The sequence below is a fragment of the Euphorbia lathyris genome, chromosome 10 (genome assembly GCF_963576675.1).
Source record: "Euphorbia lathyris chromosome 10, ddEupLath1.1, whole genome shotgun sequence".
Lineage (NCBI taxonomy): Eukaryota > Viridiplantae > Streptophyta > Magnoliopsida > Malpighiales > Euphorbiaceae > Euphorbia > Euphorbia lathyris.
In genome coordinates, this window is record NC_088919.1 from 16,398,199 (window position 1) to 16,415,259 (window position 17,061).

The 17,061-nt window shown below is 36.6% G+C and overlaps 1 protein-coding gene across 5 annotated transcripts; it reads left to right on the plus strand.

Annotated features, from left to right (window-relative positions):
• Positions 1–7,700: 7,700 nt before the first annotated feature.
• On the plus strand, positions 7,701–14,865 carry LOC136208813 (ABC transporter G family member 12-like). 5 transcript variants are annotated; one of them, XM_066000061.1, is made up of 9 exons: positions 7,702–8,196; positions 8,613–9,283; positions 11,962–12,041; positions 12,219–12,680; positions 12,760–13,014; positions 13,096–13,383; positions 13,463–13,735; positions 13,839–13,946; positions 14,269–14,865. In XM_066000061.1, the coding sequence occupies exons 2-9, from the start codon at positions 9,100–9,102 to the stop codon at positions 14,623–14,625; spliced, it is 2,007 nt and encodes a 668-aa protein (XP_065856133.1). In that variant the 5' UTR covers positions 7,702–8,196; positions 8,613–9,099; the 3' UTR covers positions 14,626–14,865. The 5 variants fall into 5 exon arrangements, with proteins under 5 accessions (XP_065856135.1, XP_065856133.1, XP_065856134.1 ...); XM_066000062.1 differs by having other exon boundaries at positions 9,065–9,283; XM_066000063.1 differs by lacking the exon at positions 8,613–9,283 and having other exon boundaries at positions 7,701–8,196; positions 11,966–12,041.
• The last annotated feature ends 2,196 nt before the right edge of the window (positions 14,866–17,061 follow it).

Consider the following 17,061-nt stretch of genomic DNA (forward strand, 5'->3'; position numbering starts at 1 on the left):
TAAATAAATAATATTACAGGATCAGGAGGGAGCTGACCCTAGACGCACGTCTTCACGTCCTGTTACTGCATCTGCTCGGCGGGACCGGGCGGAGCAGCAGCGGTTCATGGCGGACGCCCGGAGGGCACATGCTGCACAGGCGGAGCGTGCTGAGGGACAGGATGAGGCGGCTGATATAGACATGGACGGGGATGCTTCTATTCATCGTCCTAGTGCTGATACTATCCCCATAGATCGTGGCGTCGTGACGAGGGGTCGAGACGGACGATTTTCTTCTACCGCAGCATCTTCTTCTGGTAAGAGAAATTTAAAAATGTGTTTATTTGTATTTGTGTTAATCGTGATTATTGAAAAATATACCAAAAATTTAATGTAAACCGTTTGTTGTAATTTCAGGTAGCAGCAAGCGATCGAGGAGTGTAGAGGATGACTGGGTTGTGAAGGACCCCGTCCCCGGGGGTCCATTTGATGGTGCTGTGATCCCGAGCTTTTTGGGACATATTGCATGTGCTATATGGGCCGGTCAGGATAGGGGCGTCCTTAGGTGTCATACCAGATCAGGGTATTGCACGAAGCTGAGATTATGGTACAGTGGTTCTTCCAGGACGATTCAGTCACGTATCGAGTCATCTGGCTTGTTCCATTTACCTGGTATTATGCACAGTCACATAGATGCTGCTCTGATCACGGCATTTGTAGAGCGGTGGCAGCCAGACACGTCATCATTTCACATGCCATTTGGCGAGATGACCATTTTGATGCATGATGTGTGGGAGATATTGCGCATCCCCGTAGATGGTGCCATGGTGACTGCTGATGCGACTGTTGATGAGCTTAAGGAGTGCGTGATGGATTTGTTTGGGATGACTCGGGTTCAGTTAGATGCCCGTCATTATGCTTCTGGTGGTATACGAGCCGCTTCCGTCATGGAGCACTGTGGAGGTGATCGGATTCCTGAGACCCAGGCTATAGCTTGGACGTGGCTGATGCTCGGTTCCACCTTGTTCGTAGACAAGAGTGGTGACCGCATCCGACCTTCTTGTCTGTTAGAGGTGCAGGACTCGGTGGCTGGAGCCGTTAGACTTTCTTGGGGATCAGCTGCACTAGCATATCTATACCGTCATCTTGGTATTGCTACCAGAGGAGATTGCGGGCAGATGACGGGTTGTATGACATTGCTCCAGTCCTGGATTTACGAGTATTTTCCTTGCTTCAGGCCACATCGAGAGGCAGTTACAGTTGACCCGGATCTTCCTAGGGCTTCGTTGTGGCCATCTATATCGATGGAGAAGAGCGATGAGCGGCTGAGAGCATTTCGTGCCCGGCTTGATGTGTTGACAGCAGATGAGGTATACTTGCTATATAATTATAAATACTGTTCAATTAAAACAAATTTGTATTACTTGTATGTGTTAATGTAATTTTATACATCTGTAGGTCATGTGGATGCCGTATGGCCCTGATACCATTACTGAGACCCCGAGGACTCTATATTCTGGATGGATACGGTATCGGGATGTGATCGAGCCGTACATGCCGGGGCGATGCCTTCGACAACTTGGACATGTGCAGACCATTCCTAGACCGATATTGCAGCCTTCTAAGGTTGTTCGCCCGTGGACCAGTTTGAAGTATCGTGTGGAGGTGCCAGCTGTGATGGTGCAGGGTATTTGGGACTCTTTTCCCCAGTCGTCCATCCTTATACTGTCTGTATTCACTCCAGCACATACTCCATCAGATTGTGAGGATCAGTACATGCATTGGTACACCCGTCATTCACACCCTCGTCTACTTCCGGAGATTGTTGCACCCGGATCGGCTGTTTATACTCGCTCGAACAGTGAGATTGTAAGTTATTTTTGGTTTTTCTTGACTGGTCTAGTAATGTGAAATGATATTTACTGAAATGTGAAGTGATATTAACCTTGTTTTTTGTTCCTTACTTTTTACAGTGGGTTAGTCGATTATCTGGCTGGGGTGAAACTGTGTTGGATCACATGAGTCATCTGGACGAGGATGCTGCGATTGTATATAGGCAGTCGTTAGAGCAGATTATGGGTGCTTGGCATTTGGTCAAGTGAGTTATGACTGTATTTTGAAGTATTTTAGTACTATTTTGACTGAATTTGGTGGATTGATATTTTAGTACTATTATGACAGAATTTGGTTTTTTTTTGTGGTACGTTTTGTTATTATTGCAAATTTAAGAATACATTAGAACGACATAAACGGCATAAACTGTAAAAATACATTATAACGACATAAACTGAAAAAATACATTACAACGACATAAACCGGAAAAAAAAAAGACATTAGTCACTATCTTCTTCGTACACCTGAATGTTTGGTGAAGATGTCGCTGGTACACCTGACTGTATTGCAAGGTATATCTCTTTCTCCTCTGCAATATTCGTCTCATATTCCACAGGAAAAATGTTCCATGGAGCATTTCCTCTATTTCTTGGCCAAGCTCGTCCTGGCAGGTAATCGTTCTTTGAAGCGCTGATACTCTGTAGTACTCGAACCTCTAATTTATAGCGATCCCAATTTTTCACGATCGAGTAAGGATAAGTTCGATGAACCTCATGAGAAATTTCAGACTCTGTCCATCTTAAAAAGATGATGGAGTTGAAATTTTTTTTAGGGATAATTCCCCTCTGATTATCACGCAGTAGTCTGGCGAACATAGCTTTCCAGTCATCAATAGGCATAAACCACTTCAGAAATGTTTGAATATAACTAGGAATATTTCCTTCATTCAAATTGTTCAACCATTCCTCTAGAGCAAATTCAAAAGGCATATAATACATATAACATAAGAACCACAACATGTGTAGTGAGTATATTGGAAACTCACCAGCAGACGGAAGCTTGAAGCAAAACATAAATGGAGTTTCAGGATGGAACATTGTTGGACTCACAAATGTCTCTCCATATACACGGATTGCGTAGTATTGGTAATCAAGCATCTTCGTCATGCAATCAGACTTATTCAAAGTTGATACTATGCTTTTCTCGGGAGGAAAATTAGGGAACTCGTTGGTAAAATCAGATGAAGCCATTTATGTTTGAGAGTTTTCGTTGATTGGAATTTAAAGAGTAAATGTGGATAACTGAAGTAGCAAGAATGTTTAATTTTATAGATGGAGAATATAGCCGTTGGAATATAGACGTTGGAATATAGACGTTGGAATATAGCCGTTGGAATACCACATGTTCGAATATAGACGTTGGAATATAGACGTTGGAATATAGTCGTTGGAATTCACCTGTAACATTACAGAACCACACATAATTCATCAGAATTCACCTGTAACATTACATAACCACACATAATTGATCAGAATTCACCTGTAACATTACAGAACCACACATAATTGATCAGAATTCACCTGTAACATTACAGAACCACACATAATTCATCAGAATTCACCTGTAAAATTACAGAACCACACATAATTCATCAGAATTCACCTGTAATATTACAGAACCACACATAATTCATCAGAATTCACCTGTACATTACAGAACCACACATAATTCATCAGAATTCATCTGTAACATTACAGAACCACACATAATTCATCAGAATTCACCTGTAACATTACAGAACCACACATAATTCATCAGAATTCACCTGTAACATTACAGAACCACACATAATTCATCAGAATTCACCTGTAACATTACAAAACCACACATAATTCATCAGAATTCACCTGTAACATTACAGAACCACACATAATTGATCAGAATTCACCTGTAACATTACAGAACCACACATAATTCATCAGAATTCACCTGTAACATTACAGAACCACATATAATTCATCAGAATTCACCTGTAACATTACAGAACCACACATAATTCATCAGAATTCACCTGTAACATTACAGAACCACACATAATTTATCAGAATTCACCTGTAACATTACAGAACCACACATAATTCATCAGAATTCACCTGTAACATTACAGAACCACACATAATTGATCAGAATTCACCTGTAACATTACAAAACCACACATAATTCATCAGAATTCACCTGTAACATTACAGAACCACACATAATTCATCAGAATTCACCTGTAACATTACAGAACCACACATAATTCATCAGAATTCACCTGTAACATTACAGAACCACACATAATTCATCAGAATTCACCTGTAACATTACAGAATATCAACCACTAATATCCCCTAAGTTGGGCCAATCTGGTCCACTGTGTCACCCTATCCTGATAGAAGCGCTCCCATCCTATAACGCTTTGGCCTCGGTGCACAAACCACCAGTGTACTATAGGGGGCACCGGAAAGTTAGGCGATAAATTTAAACGTATGTAGTGCTGGCAGTGATTCCCTAAATGAGCTATACAAATCTCACGTGATGGTCTTGTAGCAGTCGATGCGGCATACAATGGTAAGATAGTACCACACAACGCTAATGTGTCCCCACCTGAGAAGCCAAATAACATGATAGCAGAATTGTACATGGTAGCAACCGGCCACAAGTCATCCCAAACGGTCATCCAATAATCCGGCGTACAACCTGCACCGTCCCAACTTACTCTACGAAGAGCTCAATCAACAGTATCAATAAACACTCTTTGATACAAACAACGGTTAGCAATTACTTCATTTCGAATGTGATGCCTAACTGTCTGCCACGCTTCTTCGTCACCAAAAATGTAAGTTGCTACCGTACGGAAACCACAATTTCCATCACCTACAACGTCGTAGTATGATTCGACGTATGGTTTAATTATGCCAACTATTTTATCGGAATGTACGAATTCAGAACCATGATACGTTTTTCCATCTGCATTCATGTATATTAGTGTAAAACAACTCTATATTGCAAAACAGTTATAAAAAAAGTTAGGTTTATCAGATATAATTTACCTGATGAGGCAGCATTATGTACCGAGGATGACGAGCTAATTCTGCCACTTCTACCACGACTCCTAGATGAACTAGTAGAACGAGCCCGTCCACGACGAGTTTCATTATATTCCCAAGAACTCGGCATACGTTTTGTGGATTTGCTCACCTTAGGTCGCCCCCGCACGTTAATTTTGACATCAGGTTCGGTGTACTGAGCTTGATCAGGGTGTAGTTGATCATGGATAAACATTGAAATATTACGCATTACGGATGGGTCGACTTTAGAGACTTGGTCCACTAAGGACTTAAAATATCGCTGCTCCTCGTTCAGATCATTACGCCCGTCATTTTCATCAGTGTGACCATGATTGATTAAAAGTGTTCTCCAAAACACGTGAACACTCTCAGAACTGATCATTTGTTCCAGATCACAAGCTCGTTTCAGCTCACATGCACATGGTATCTGATGCGATGTTCTCAATACACAACCGCAACGCACGTACACTTCATGGCTCAACCCTCTCATACGCTCTAACTCTTGATTCAACAACTGCAGACAATAATGAGAGACTTTGAATACAAGTTGGCTTAATGGGCGTCCGGTGAAAGTGACTTCTTGACGAAGCCGGGACTGTTCAAGCATGTACCTGATACGAAGACAAAATTATTATTAGTTAGTGAAATGATACAACCCTAAATGCAAATTCCAAAATCGCAGTAGAAAAAATTGCAAATACCTTATATTGGTTGCTTGTGATTCAATCTGCTTGTGAACCTTCTGCCATACCGTGTCAAGGGACCCAGTTGCCGTATTGAGCCATTGCTTTAGACTAGCATGTTCGCTCTCCACTCGACAAGTAGTTGTGTTACCAAAATGTAGAAACTCCTTTGTCCAAGCAACAACAAACTTCTCCTTATGCACCAACCATGTCTCCTCAACATACGAGATAACTCCTTTGAACCTGCTCATCTTTTCCTTCATCATCATAAGATTGGTCTCGTACTCCTCAATGGTTAATGATTCTAATATTGTTCTCCATTTGCCATTCTTGAATTTAGAGGCAATGCCTTTATCTCCAATGATTCTATACACACGATCTTCCACATCCTTATTTATATGCCAAGTGCATAGCAAGTGCGCTGCTTGTGGAAAAACTTCTTGTATCGGCTTTAATAACCCAAGCTCTCTGTCACTAACAACAACGGTCGGGTTCAGATCATCCCCAAGCAAAATCTTCAGCCTTTGCAAAATCCAACGATAGCTCCTTTCGGTCTCGTCTTTAACAATAGCATACGCTATCTTGAAATTATTATTGCATGGCGTCATCCCAACAATCTCAACAAACGGCATTTTGTACTTGTTTGTTTTGTACGTTGAATCAATGCCGATGTACCAGTGGTAAGTCCTAAACATATCAACTGACTCTGGATGTGCCATGAACACATGCGTTATCACACCTGAATCAGTCTGTGTGTAATGGACATATTTGTTCTCCACAGCAATATGGTAGAATTGACTAGCCAGGTCTCTACCTTCAAACGCGTCCCTCCTTATTTTGTCCCTGTAATTATATATGTGTTTAATTACTGAGTTGTCCTCTGGGTGTTTTTCTTTAACTGCTGCTAAAATAGCACAAGGCTTTGCTTGAGCTGAAGACATATCACGCACAATTTGTTTAGATGCGATACTGAGTCCGCTCATTTGCCGACTTCCCTCTGGATACATACGCATTGTATGGTTATGCATTCCAGTTAACCCAGCCTTAGCCTTTATCCCCCATCCCGAAAGGTCTGCATGTTGATAGGCTTTAATCTGAAATTTACAGCGGCACGCTTTAGTTTTACTTTTCCTAATTGCAGGATCTTCATCATTTTTCACAACACCTCTATATCGTTCACCCCGTGAACAGTGCAACAACTTTTGTTTTCTCCCATTTTTGTGCGAAGATATTACAAGCTCAAACCCATTCTGAATAGCTATTTTTTTTTACTCAATCAATAACATCCTGACTAGAGGGGAAAACGGTATCCGTTATGAAACGCGAACTATAATCAATGTTATCGGGGTTCCAATCTTCTATCGGTACCTGAATATACGAAAAATTGACATTAAAATTACAAAAAAAAATACTTCGGGGCTATTTCTCCCGTTCAAAATTAATTCGGGGCAATTTCTGCCCATATTGGCCTGAACGGGCAGGCTACCCGTTTCACCATAGGTGGAAACGGGCAGCGCGTACTGCCCGTTCCAAAGGTGGAACGGGTGGCGCGTACCACCCGTTCCATGGGTGGAGCGGGTGGCGATTACCATCCGTTCCTTAGGCCGAACGGGTAGTTCATCCGTTCGGCCTAAGGAACGGGTGGTAATCGCCGCCCGCCCAGGCAAAAACCAAATAAAAATAAATAAAAAAATGCTAAATAACGTTTTTAATTCTCGTAATATTACCTCGTGTTCGAACTTATTGTCTTCGGGAATGTTTTGATCCATTTTTTTCAAATCCGGGATTTGTGCTCGGGAGAGAAAATTAGAGAGAGTTTTGAAGGTTTTAGGGGAAAAAAAGTGGCAATGGTATAATGGTCAAAACAGTGCGGTGAACCGGAACTTAGGGACGGTATTTAGCAATACCCTTAATTTATCATTTCAAAAATCCTACCAAAAGTGAAACAAACAAACAACAGCATAAAATGAAAAAAACCCGAAAATAATACAAATACATACCTAATATAAAAATCACAAACAAAAATTCAGACGAAAAACGAAAGAAATCCAGAATGAACAATCAAAGAAAACAAAATAATAACTCAAGGTATGTGGTCTAGTTGTAGCGGTAAGGGCTCTTGCACCCTTAACGAAGAGTGAGTGTTCAAACTTAATTTTGGATATGGAGCAATCTTTAAATTCATGGATCAGCTATTCCATTCACTCGAGGCCCTTATGAACGAGAATTAATCGGGATGTGTGGAAATGGTTTAAAGGTACCGTCACGGAAAAGAAATGCTAGACAATACACCTTTAGTTGTTGCCATTGCTAGTTGATACTTGGTATGACCAACCAAGGGATCCATGAACAAGTCTGTCTGAGTCACACTCAAGCGACGGTCGACGGATAAAAGCGATTCCGTTGACGTCTCCACCCGTCACCGCGTCAATATCAGCTTCGTTCTCCGCCATGATATCACTACGGATCTCTAACACTAGCAGTCCTTCCGTCATCAACATGGTCGTTACCGCTCCTTGTTTTTTCGCTTCTTCTATTTTTCGAGTATCAACGACTGAAGATTGCACATCTCATTCAATTTCATTCAGGTAGTTACTAAACCCTATAATTTCTTAATTATGTTGAAAAATTTATCGTGAGCCTTCAGCCTTGTTCCATGATATTTCAATGCATAGAACTCTGAATTCTTCCAAAAAAAATTGCAGATAGTCACTAACGCTCTTCTTTGATGGCTTCATCTCAGTTATTGAGCTGTATAATTCATCCCCAATTTTGATCAAATCGTCATTGAAATTACCATCACCTATTCTTTCGGTTTTTAATCTAATTAATTGACTTAATTTGGGTAAATCTTGAGTTTGAGCTGCATAATTTTGCAACTTAGCTAGTTAGACTCTGAAATGAATATACAACTGCACAATCTTGTGGTTTGGCAATTTGGATGTAGTGACTATTTGATTGAGTGAGAACTGAGAACCCATTTAATTGCTGTTAAATTTTGCAGTTATCTGATTGCTTTGATTCTTTGATGATGATGTGCAAGGAACATGTTTGTTACTATCTTTGATAAGAAACATGTACTACACATGGGTATATATGGCAATAGCAAACTTTGAGACCATACACGTATGGAGTAAAGTACTGTAACTGTTGAATATTTAATGTAGATTGCTGTTCACCCAATTTGACATTTATGCATTGTGATTTTGAAATTATTGTGCAACCCTACCATATCCTCACTTGCTAGTCCATTAGGTTGGTGTTTAATATTGAAAAGAAAGGAAGTTAATCCGTGGGGTAGTTTCTGACTAAGACCTCTGCCAAAAAAAAAATAAAGAAGAGTACTTGAAATTGCCTTGGATTGTCAATTTAGAAATCTGTTTTCATAAAGGCTAGGCTATTATAAATCTGGAACACATATTAAGTGTACTGAAGAAGATGTGGGTGTGAGACCAGATCAGATGATATTATAATATATAGAAGAAGAGGAAATGGAGAGAAAGAGTGCAGAAAGGATGCATTTAGTGTGGGAAGATTTAAGTGTATTAATGCCTCTTGGTGCAAAGAGAAGAAGTTTGCTGAATAGAGTAAGTGGATATGCTTTGCCTGATAGGATTATGGCTATTATGGGTCCTTCTGGCTCTGGTAAATCTACCTTGCTTAATGCACTCTCTGGTACTCCTCATCTCTCTCACTCTCTTCATTTTCATGTTGTATTTTATTGTGATTTGTTTATTTCCAAGTCTCTTTAGAATGACTCTAAGAAATAACATAAATATTTCTGTGTTATCTCAGGATTTTATGTAGACGTCCTAATATTGTTAATTAGTACTGTAAATGAGTCCATCCGCTCATGAGCAGTTTGGCTTTCAGTTCTATAAAAGCTCGACCGTCAGCTCAATTTATAAATAAGCTGAGCTTGAGCACCGTGAAATTCGGCTCGAAAGCTCATGAGCAGACTCATTTATAGGTTCATGAACATGATCAGTTGTAGGTTCATGAACAAGCTCATGAGCATGTTTTGTTCGATTTTTTTTTTTTAATAATATTATTTCTATAAAAAGGGAAATGTAAACTTAGATAGTTTTATCGGAATCAAAACTATGTAATTTGTGTTAAAGAAATTTCAAATTAATATAATTAATGAGATGCTCGCTAGCAAAGCTTGTAAACAATAAATGAGCAGTTTCATAGTAGCTCGCAAACAAAATCTTGAACTCGAATTCATCAATTTTTTTAACAAACCGAGGGCAAATCTTGATTAAAATCATATTATTAATTCATTGTTTGATGTCCTGATTGCTTCTTTAGTATACATAGGAGTAATATTCCCTTGGGCATATCTTTTATTGTTATTATATTAAACCTTTTACTTTTTTTTAAGGGAGTATGTGCTTCTAAATCCGGGTGTAATTGATGCTTTAAATTTAATGGAAAGTCATTTTCACGAAAATTTTAGATGAATGCAGAAGTAATACATTTAACAATTATTGGCCGTAGAAAAGCGCAGTGCTATTTTGATTGAATGAATGCCGAGTACATCCATTTTCACATGTATTGAGTTTTATAGGAAATGTTTCCTTTTTCATGTGCGGAAATTTATTTTGTTTCATTTTAGCGAAAATCTAAACATCTATATAAAAAGTTCACCTGTTAGTGAAAATCTTTTTCTAATACAATTTTTGGTTTTTTTTTTTTTTTTGAATTTGTAATTTTTTCTTTCTTTGTTTTTTAATTTAGAATTTGATCTTATAAAAGTTGGAGAAGGAAATAAGAGTATTAAGAAATCGTGAAATTATTAGTTTTTTTTTTTTTGAAAAGTGAAATTATTAGTTCTAAGTAATGTGTATTAATTGAGAATTTCTAGTATTTTCTTTTAAGTAATACTTTAAGTAATATACTTAACCAATTAAAAACACAGATACATGTTAGTTAATTAGTAGAGTATATTAAGATTTTTTTTTTAACAGACAACAAGTATGAATTAACGAATTAAGCTAGCAAACATATGTTGATTTTTTTTTTTTTTTTTTTTTAAATAGAAAAGCTTGAAGTGAGAAAATTAAAAGTTTTGGAGGCTAAAAAAAGAAAGAAAAAAAAAAGGAGCCTGTGCAAAGTGAGAGATTTATCTTCTGTCCCTAAAACTCGTCTCTGTTCCTCTAAAAAAATCATAAATTTTGTGTAGATCCTTTTGCCCATACAATATATTATTAAAATTAAAATTAATGCATTAAATAATAATAGTAAACATTTAACTAAATCAAAATTATTATTAAAATGAAAAATTTTAATAAATCAAAATATTTAAATTAAAAATTTTAACTTAGTCAAAATGTCAAGAATAATTTTCCAAAATTTTATATAAAATTAATTTATGTACTTTTTTATATATACATATTACTAGTTCTTATTAATCTTTTCATAAAAATGTTTTTTTTAAAATTTAATTTTTTTAATATCTTTAAATTCAGTACTCTGTAGCATTATCAAATTATTTTTATCATTAAACAGTTTCAATTCAACAAAACTAATATTCCATACTTAAAACTTCATATTTATTTTTTTTACCACTAAAGTTTCAGCTTAATCAAATTGCATCTTGGTTGTATTGAATTAAATAATGTGGTCTTTTTAGAACTTCTAAACCCAAAATATTATTAAAAAAATTTAAACTTCATTTATCCCAATTATTTCAAAAACCATGCTGTCAGAACCATGCTTATCATATAAATGAAATAAATTCAGTGCCTAGCAAGCAAATAAGCAACGATATTGGGATAGGGTACTTTTCTCAAATAATACAGTTGGGATAAAGATCAAATTTGACACTAATATTTGAAGTGTAGATTTCGCCTTAATATATGAAATGATGCAAATTTAACGTTAACGTTTTCAAGCAAGATCAATTTTAGCCCTATGTTATTGAAAATTTGAAAAAGCTGTTTTGACTGTTATTTGATAGAGCTTCCAAACAAGTTTGTCAATAAACTGAAGTAATTGCATTGGTTATTCGTAACTATATTAGTAACGCAGTATATATTTTAGAGACATTGAAAAAAAAAACAATAATTATATAGCAGATTTAGCTGTTAGCATTTTAACAAGTTCTTTTGTAACTGTGTTAGTGACACATTAAATATTTTAGAAGTAATTGATGTTTGGAAGGTCCTATGTGAGTAACAGTCAAAACAGTCCTTTCAAAATTTCAACGATGCAGGGCTAAAATTGATCTTAATTGGAAGCGTTAGGTTAAATTTGGACGTAAATCTGCACTTAACATTAATGTTAAGGTTAAATTTCGCCTTTATGCCTACTATATATATAATGCTTATGATCTTTATTTTTATTGACAGGAAGGCTTTCACCCAATGTAATAATAACTGGAAATGTTTTGTTGAATGGGAAGCAGAGAAGCACCGCCTCTAGAAATATTGTAAGTGTGATTATCCCCAATTATCTTAAACAAATTAAACCCTATCTCCATCTTATATTGTTAAGTAACCTCTAAAGTATACGTAGTGTGGTTTATTATATTATAGTATATAATTAATCTTTGAATATTTTCTTCTTGTCATTTCATTCTGAATGTGTCTGGAATTGAAATTTGCAGTCTTATGTAACACAAGAAGATCATCTGTTAGGATCTCTAACAGTAAGAGAAACCTTAACTTACTCAGCACATTTGAGGCTTCCATCCACATTGACCAATTCTCAAATCAATGAAGTAGTAGAAACAACAACTATGAAAATGGGATTAGAGGAATGTGCTGCAACTAAGATTGGAAATTGGCATTCAAGAGGAATAAGTGGTGGTGAAAAGAGGAGACTTAGTATTGGTCTTGAAATGTTAACACAACCTCATCTCATGTTTCTTGATGAACCCACTTCTGGTCTTGATAGTGCTTCTGCTTTCTTTGTTATTCATGCTCTTAAAAATATTGCTCTTGAAGGAAAGATTGTTATTTGCTCCATTCATCAGCCAAGTAGTTTCGTCTTTGATTTATTTGATGATTTATGCCTTCTTTCAAGTGGGGATACCATCTATTTTGGTGAGGCAAAGGCTGCAATCCAGGTAGATATATTTGAAGTATTACTTAATTAGTTGTACTCAAATCTGACTTGGTTAACTTAACTTGTAAATTGTAATGCAGTTCTTTTCTGATGCTGGATTTCCTTGTCCAACAAGAAGAAACCCTTCAGATCATTTTCTTCGTTGTGTCAATTCCGATTTTGACAAGATTCTTTCAATCAGATTACAGTCACAAAGAGATGCTGGATCTCCTGAGGCCGAGTCTTCACTTAATTTAACTACACAAAACATCAAAGAAAAGCTTATAGAAGAATACAGGAATTCTGCATATTCAATCAATACAAGGAAAATGATTAGGGAGATCACACTTGTTGATGTAAACTGACTCAACCTTCACCAAAGTTTTTCTTTTTTGCAATATCAATTACACTGACTCATCTTGTTAATGTACCATCAGGGTCCGGGACAGTCAACGAGTAATTTGAACATGAACGAAATCAGTTGGTGGAAGCAGCTAATCACATTAACTAATCGATCTTCTGTCAATATGACAAGAGATTTGGGTTATTACTGGTTAAGGATTGTGTTCCTTGTGGTAATTGCTTTAGGTGCTGGAATAATGTTCTTTAATATTGGCTTATCAAGCTCCTCAATCTTGTCAAGAGCTAAATTTTACACATACTTCTTTGATTTCTTCCTTTGCTTATGTGTTGGAGGCTTACCCTCTTTCATTGAAGAGTGGAAGGTAAAAAAATTATCACCAGATTGAACAAATTAATGAAATAACTTGCTCAAACATTAATAGTGTTTGCTCATGAAATCAGGTGTCATATTATGAAAGATTGAATATGCATTATGGGGAAGGAGTATTTGTGTTTGCAAACTTCTTCTCATCATTTCCTTTCTTGGTACTGGCAGCTGTCTCTTCTGTTGCTATACTTTGCAGCATGGTTAAGTTTCATATGGGATTCTCCATTTTTTTCTATTTCTTCATCAACATGTTCTTCTGTATTTCGATTATGGAGAGTATCACAATGACTATTGCATTACTTGTCCCCAACTTTTTGATGGGTATAGGTGTTTCAGCTGCTGTAATTGTAAGTAAAAGGCATCCTCATCTCATCTATTGTTCTTAATTAAACTATATATAAATGCTGCTACTGGAGAGAGCTCATAAGATTACATATGTTTTATTTGCAGATGTTTTTGACAATTGCATCTGGACTCTATAGGCCGCTACCTGAGCTGCCTAACTTCTTCTGGCGCTACCCAATGTCCTATATTAGTTACACTTCTTGGGCTGTCAAGGTAAAGCCAAATTATTTCCAACTTATTTTCTGTTTTGGAACACATTTTTCTCCATGTTTCTGTTTTTCATATAAGTTTCTGTTCAACGAACATAGCTTAGGAACAGTTAAACAATCTGTTGAAACAAACTACAGTAAAACCTCTATATAGGAATAACCTCTATTTTGTTATAAAAAAACTTTGTCCCAACTTGGTAATAATCTCTATTACCAAACTCTATTTAGTAATAACTTCCCAATTGTTATACAAATAGTCCGGTCCCAAGTGTATTCCTATATAGAGTTTTACTGTAGGTAAGTGATAGTGTTGATGATGTGAACAGGGGCTGTACAAAAATGACATGGTAGGATTGGAGTTTGAACCTATAAAGCCAGGGCAACCAAAGATGAAAGGAGAACAAGTCCTTGCAACGTATTTTGGTGTGGATTCTAACCAATCTAAGTGGTGGGATTTGGGTGCTGTTTTGCTGTTATTTTTGTGTCACAGAGTTATATTTTTCATGGTTCTGAAATATAAAGATAGAGTAGTGTGGGTATGGAGAAAACGTTGGATGAAACAATCTTTGGAGGAACTTGGAAAGAGAAGTTCATTCAGAATGGAAAGAGTTATTCCCTCTAAAAGACATCAACCTCTCCATTCACTGTCTTCTCAAGAAGGTCTCACATCTCCATTGCAATAGTACTTAATAAATAATTAGTTATTTTGATTTAGCAGTTATGAAAAAATATTTAATATATTTTAATTAGTAGAGTTACTAAAATTAATATGTAATAAATAAGTTAAGGGTTACTACAGTTAATAGCTACTAAATAGATCAGTAGTTACTAATATTGACCTATATATAGGTTTATTGTTTATGGTTTAGATAGAACCAACAACTAACTATCAAAATCAATAATAAAATTAGAAATCAAGTGGAGATGTAGATCCTCTAATTTTATTCATTCCGCTATTTATTTTATTTCTTTATTTCTATCTGGAAATAACCCAACAGTAATTACATTTAATTTTTTATTATGGGAAGTTTCTGAAATGTGATGTCATTGGAGTTCGCTACAACATTTGTGAGATACTTGACCAATTATGAAAGACTGAAGGGACATTTAAAACTCGAGTCTAAAAATTTATCATCTAAGAGCTTGATTGTATTCACCAATTACATTAATCTTTAAGGCTCTTCTTCCTATATTCTTAAAAAATCGAACTTTTTTTTTAAAGACAGAAAAATATTATTAACCAGCAGAGTTCAAAACATTACAAACAGACAAATAATCAGCCGCTCTATCTAAGACATGCGCAGAATGATTGGCTGAACGTTTGACAAAACGGTCATGACAGTCGCCTAAATCCTGAAGCAAGGATTTATAATCAGCAATAACAGTACTAATTAAAAAGGAGCCAGAAGCATTATGAAGAGCATGAATAAGTAACTAGGAATCCAACTCAACTTCAACATTGCAACATCCTGAGCCAATTCAATGCTTCTCTACACGAAAGATCCTCCATAAGGAACGGATCAGCAGGGAAGCAAAGCGAGCCATTAACAGCAGCGACAAAATCTCCAGAAGTGACTATGAATTACAAAACCAAAACCAGCAGCCCCTTGGCTGTAGTAGACAAATGAGTAGCCGATAATCAACGGGAGGGCGAGGAGAGATTATCCAAAAGCTGCCCCTGTTTCCAGCGGGAGAGAAACGAGGCTGCGTTATTGAAAAGGATATGTGCTTGGTCAGCTCTATGATTTCAAACTACAACATTTCTATTTGAACATAGAGCCTAAGAGAAATTTTACAGTACTCTGAGAGTAATACTCGCGACCAATGAAAATCATTTTAAATCCCACTACATGGACATGATTGGTGGAAAAAAAAAAACTATATATGCATGTGTCGTGAATTCATTAGTCGGGAATATTATCCCAGTAAACCATGGCCGTCCGTTCAAGGTCTTTGCGACCTTTGCAGCTGCATAGAAAGACCCTAAAAAGACTTAAAATTAATGTTAATTTTAGAAGAGAAAAACTTTCGGATTCACAAACACTGTTTTTTCTTATAATCATAGAGAACAATTAGATAGAATGGAATAGATGAAACTCCCCCATTCTAGAGAGGGTTACTTCATTTCTATATATACTAATGCAAAAAATCTTGTACAGTTACAATTATTCTCTTGATTCTTCTACAGACTTCTAAACACTAACTATAGTTAACTTAAATATTTTAAACTAAAAAAGTTACATACAACCAGAACAAAACATACATTTTAATTAAATACAAAAAAAATTATAGAACAAATTTCTCAATTTTGTAACACCCCTCTTTGAGAATTTTGTTCTAATACTCCAAGAAGACTTCTCGGCTTTTCAAACCTTCCTTTAGGGAGTCCCTTGGTCATGACGTAGCAAACTTATATCCTTATCAACCTCTAATTGCCTCAAAAGTGCACTTTTTCGGATCAAATCCCATTTCCGAAACCTCTTTCATAATTTTAAGGAAAATGGGCAAGCAACAATGTGATACAAGAATGTGGCACGCCTAATTTTCTCAATAGCTCAATATTTGGTGCAAGATTCTTGGAATGATCTTCTAGAAATATCCAAGTTGTGCGCTTCAAAGAAGAAATAATCTTTTCATTAGCGAGCATAATGCTTTTAAGGAAGTTGTAGGAGGGAATGATTTGATTCTGCAAGCTCCTAGTCAAAACTGTTGGGTCTGAAGAGAGGGTTCTCGCAAGGTCGGACCTTGAAACCCCAATAGAGTAGAAGAAGTAAGTTTGGACAAAAAGGTATTGTTAGGATTAGCTAAAAGAATAATAGGACGTTTCTTTACAAGGCTTTAGATCTGGGTTTTTGAGAATCCACGATTTTGTAGAAGGGCAAGAACAGAGTCCGGCTTCTCAATGGTGTGCAACTGTGACTTCTGGGATGCTGAAATTGCTGCATGATAAGCCACATGATTGTACGAGGTAGTGAAGGAGTCTTGGATGGTGGAAATTTTGGGTGAGATCGATGTGGTTTGAACATAGAAAATTGGGGTCTTTTTTAGCTGTCGCCTGGAGGATGTGATTGAGACAGTAGGCTTTGTAGGAATGAAGACAAAGGAAGTTGGAATAAATC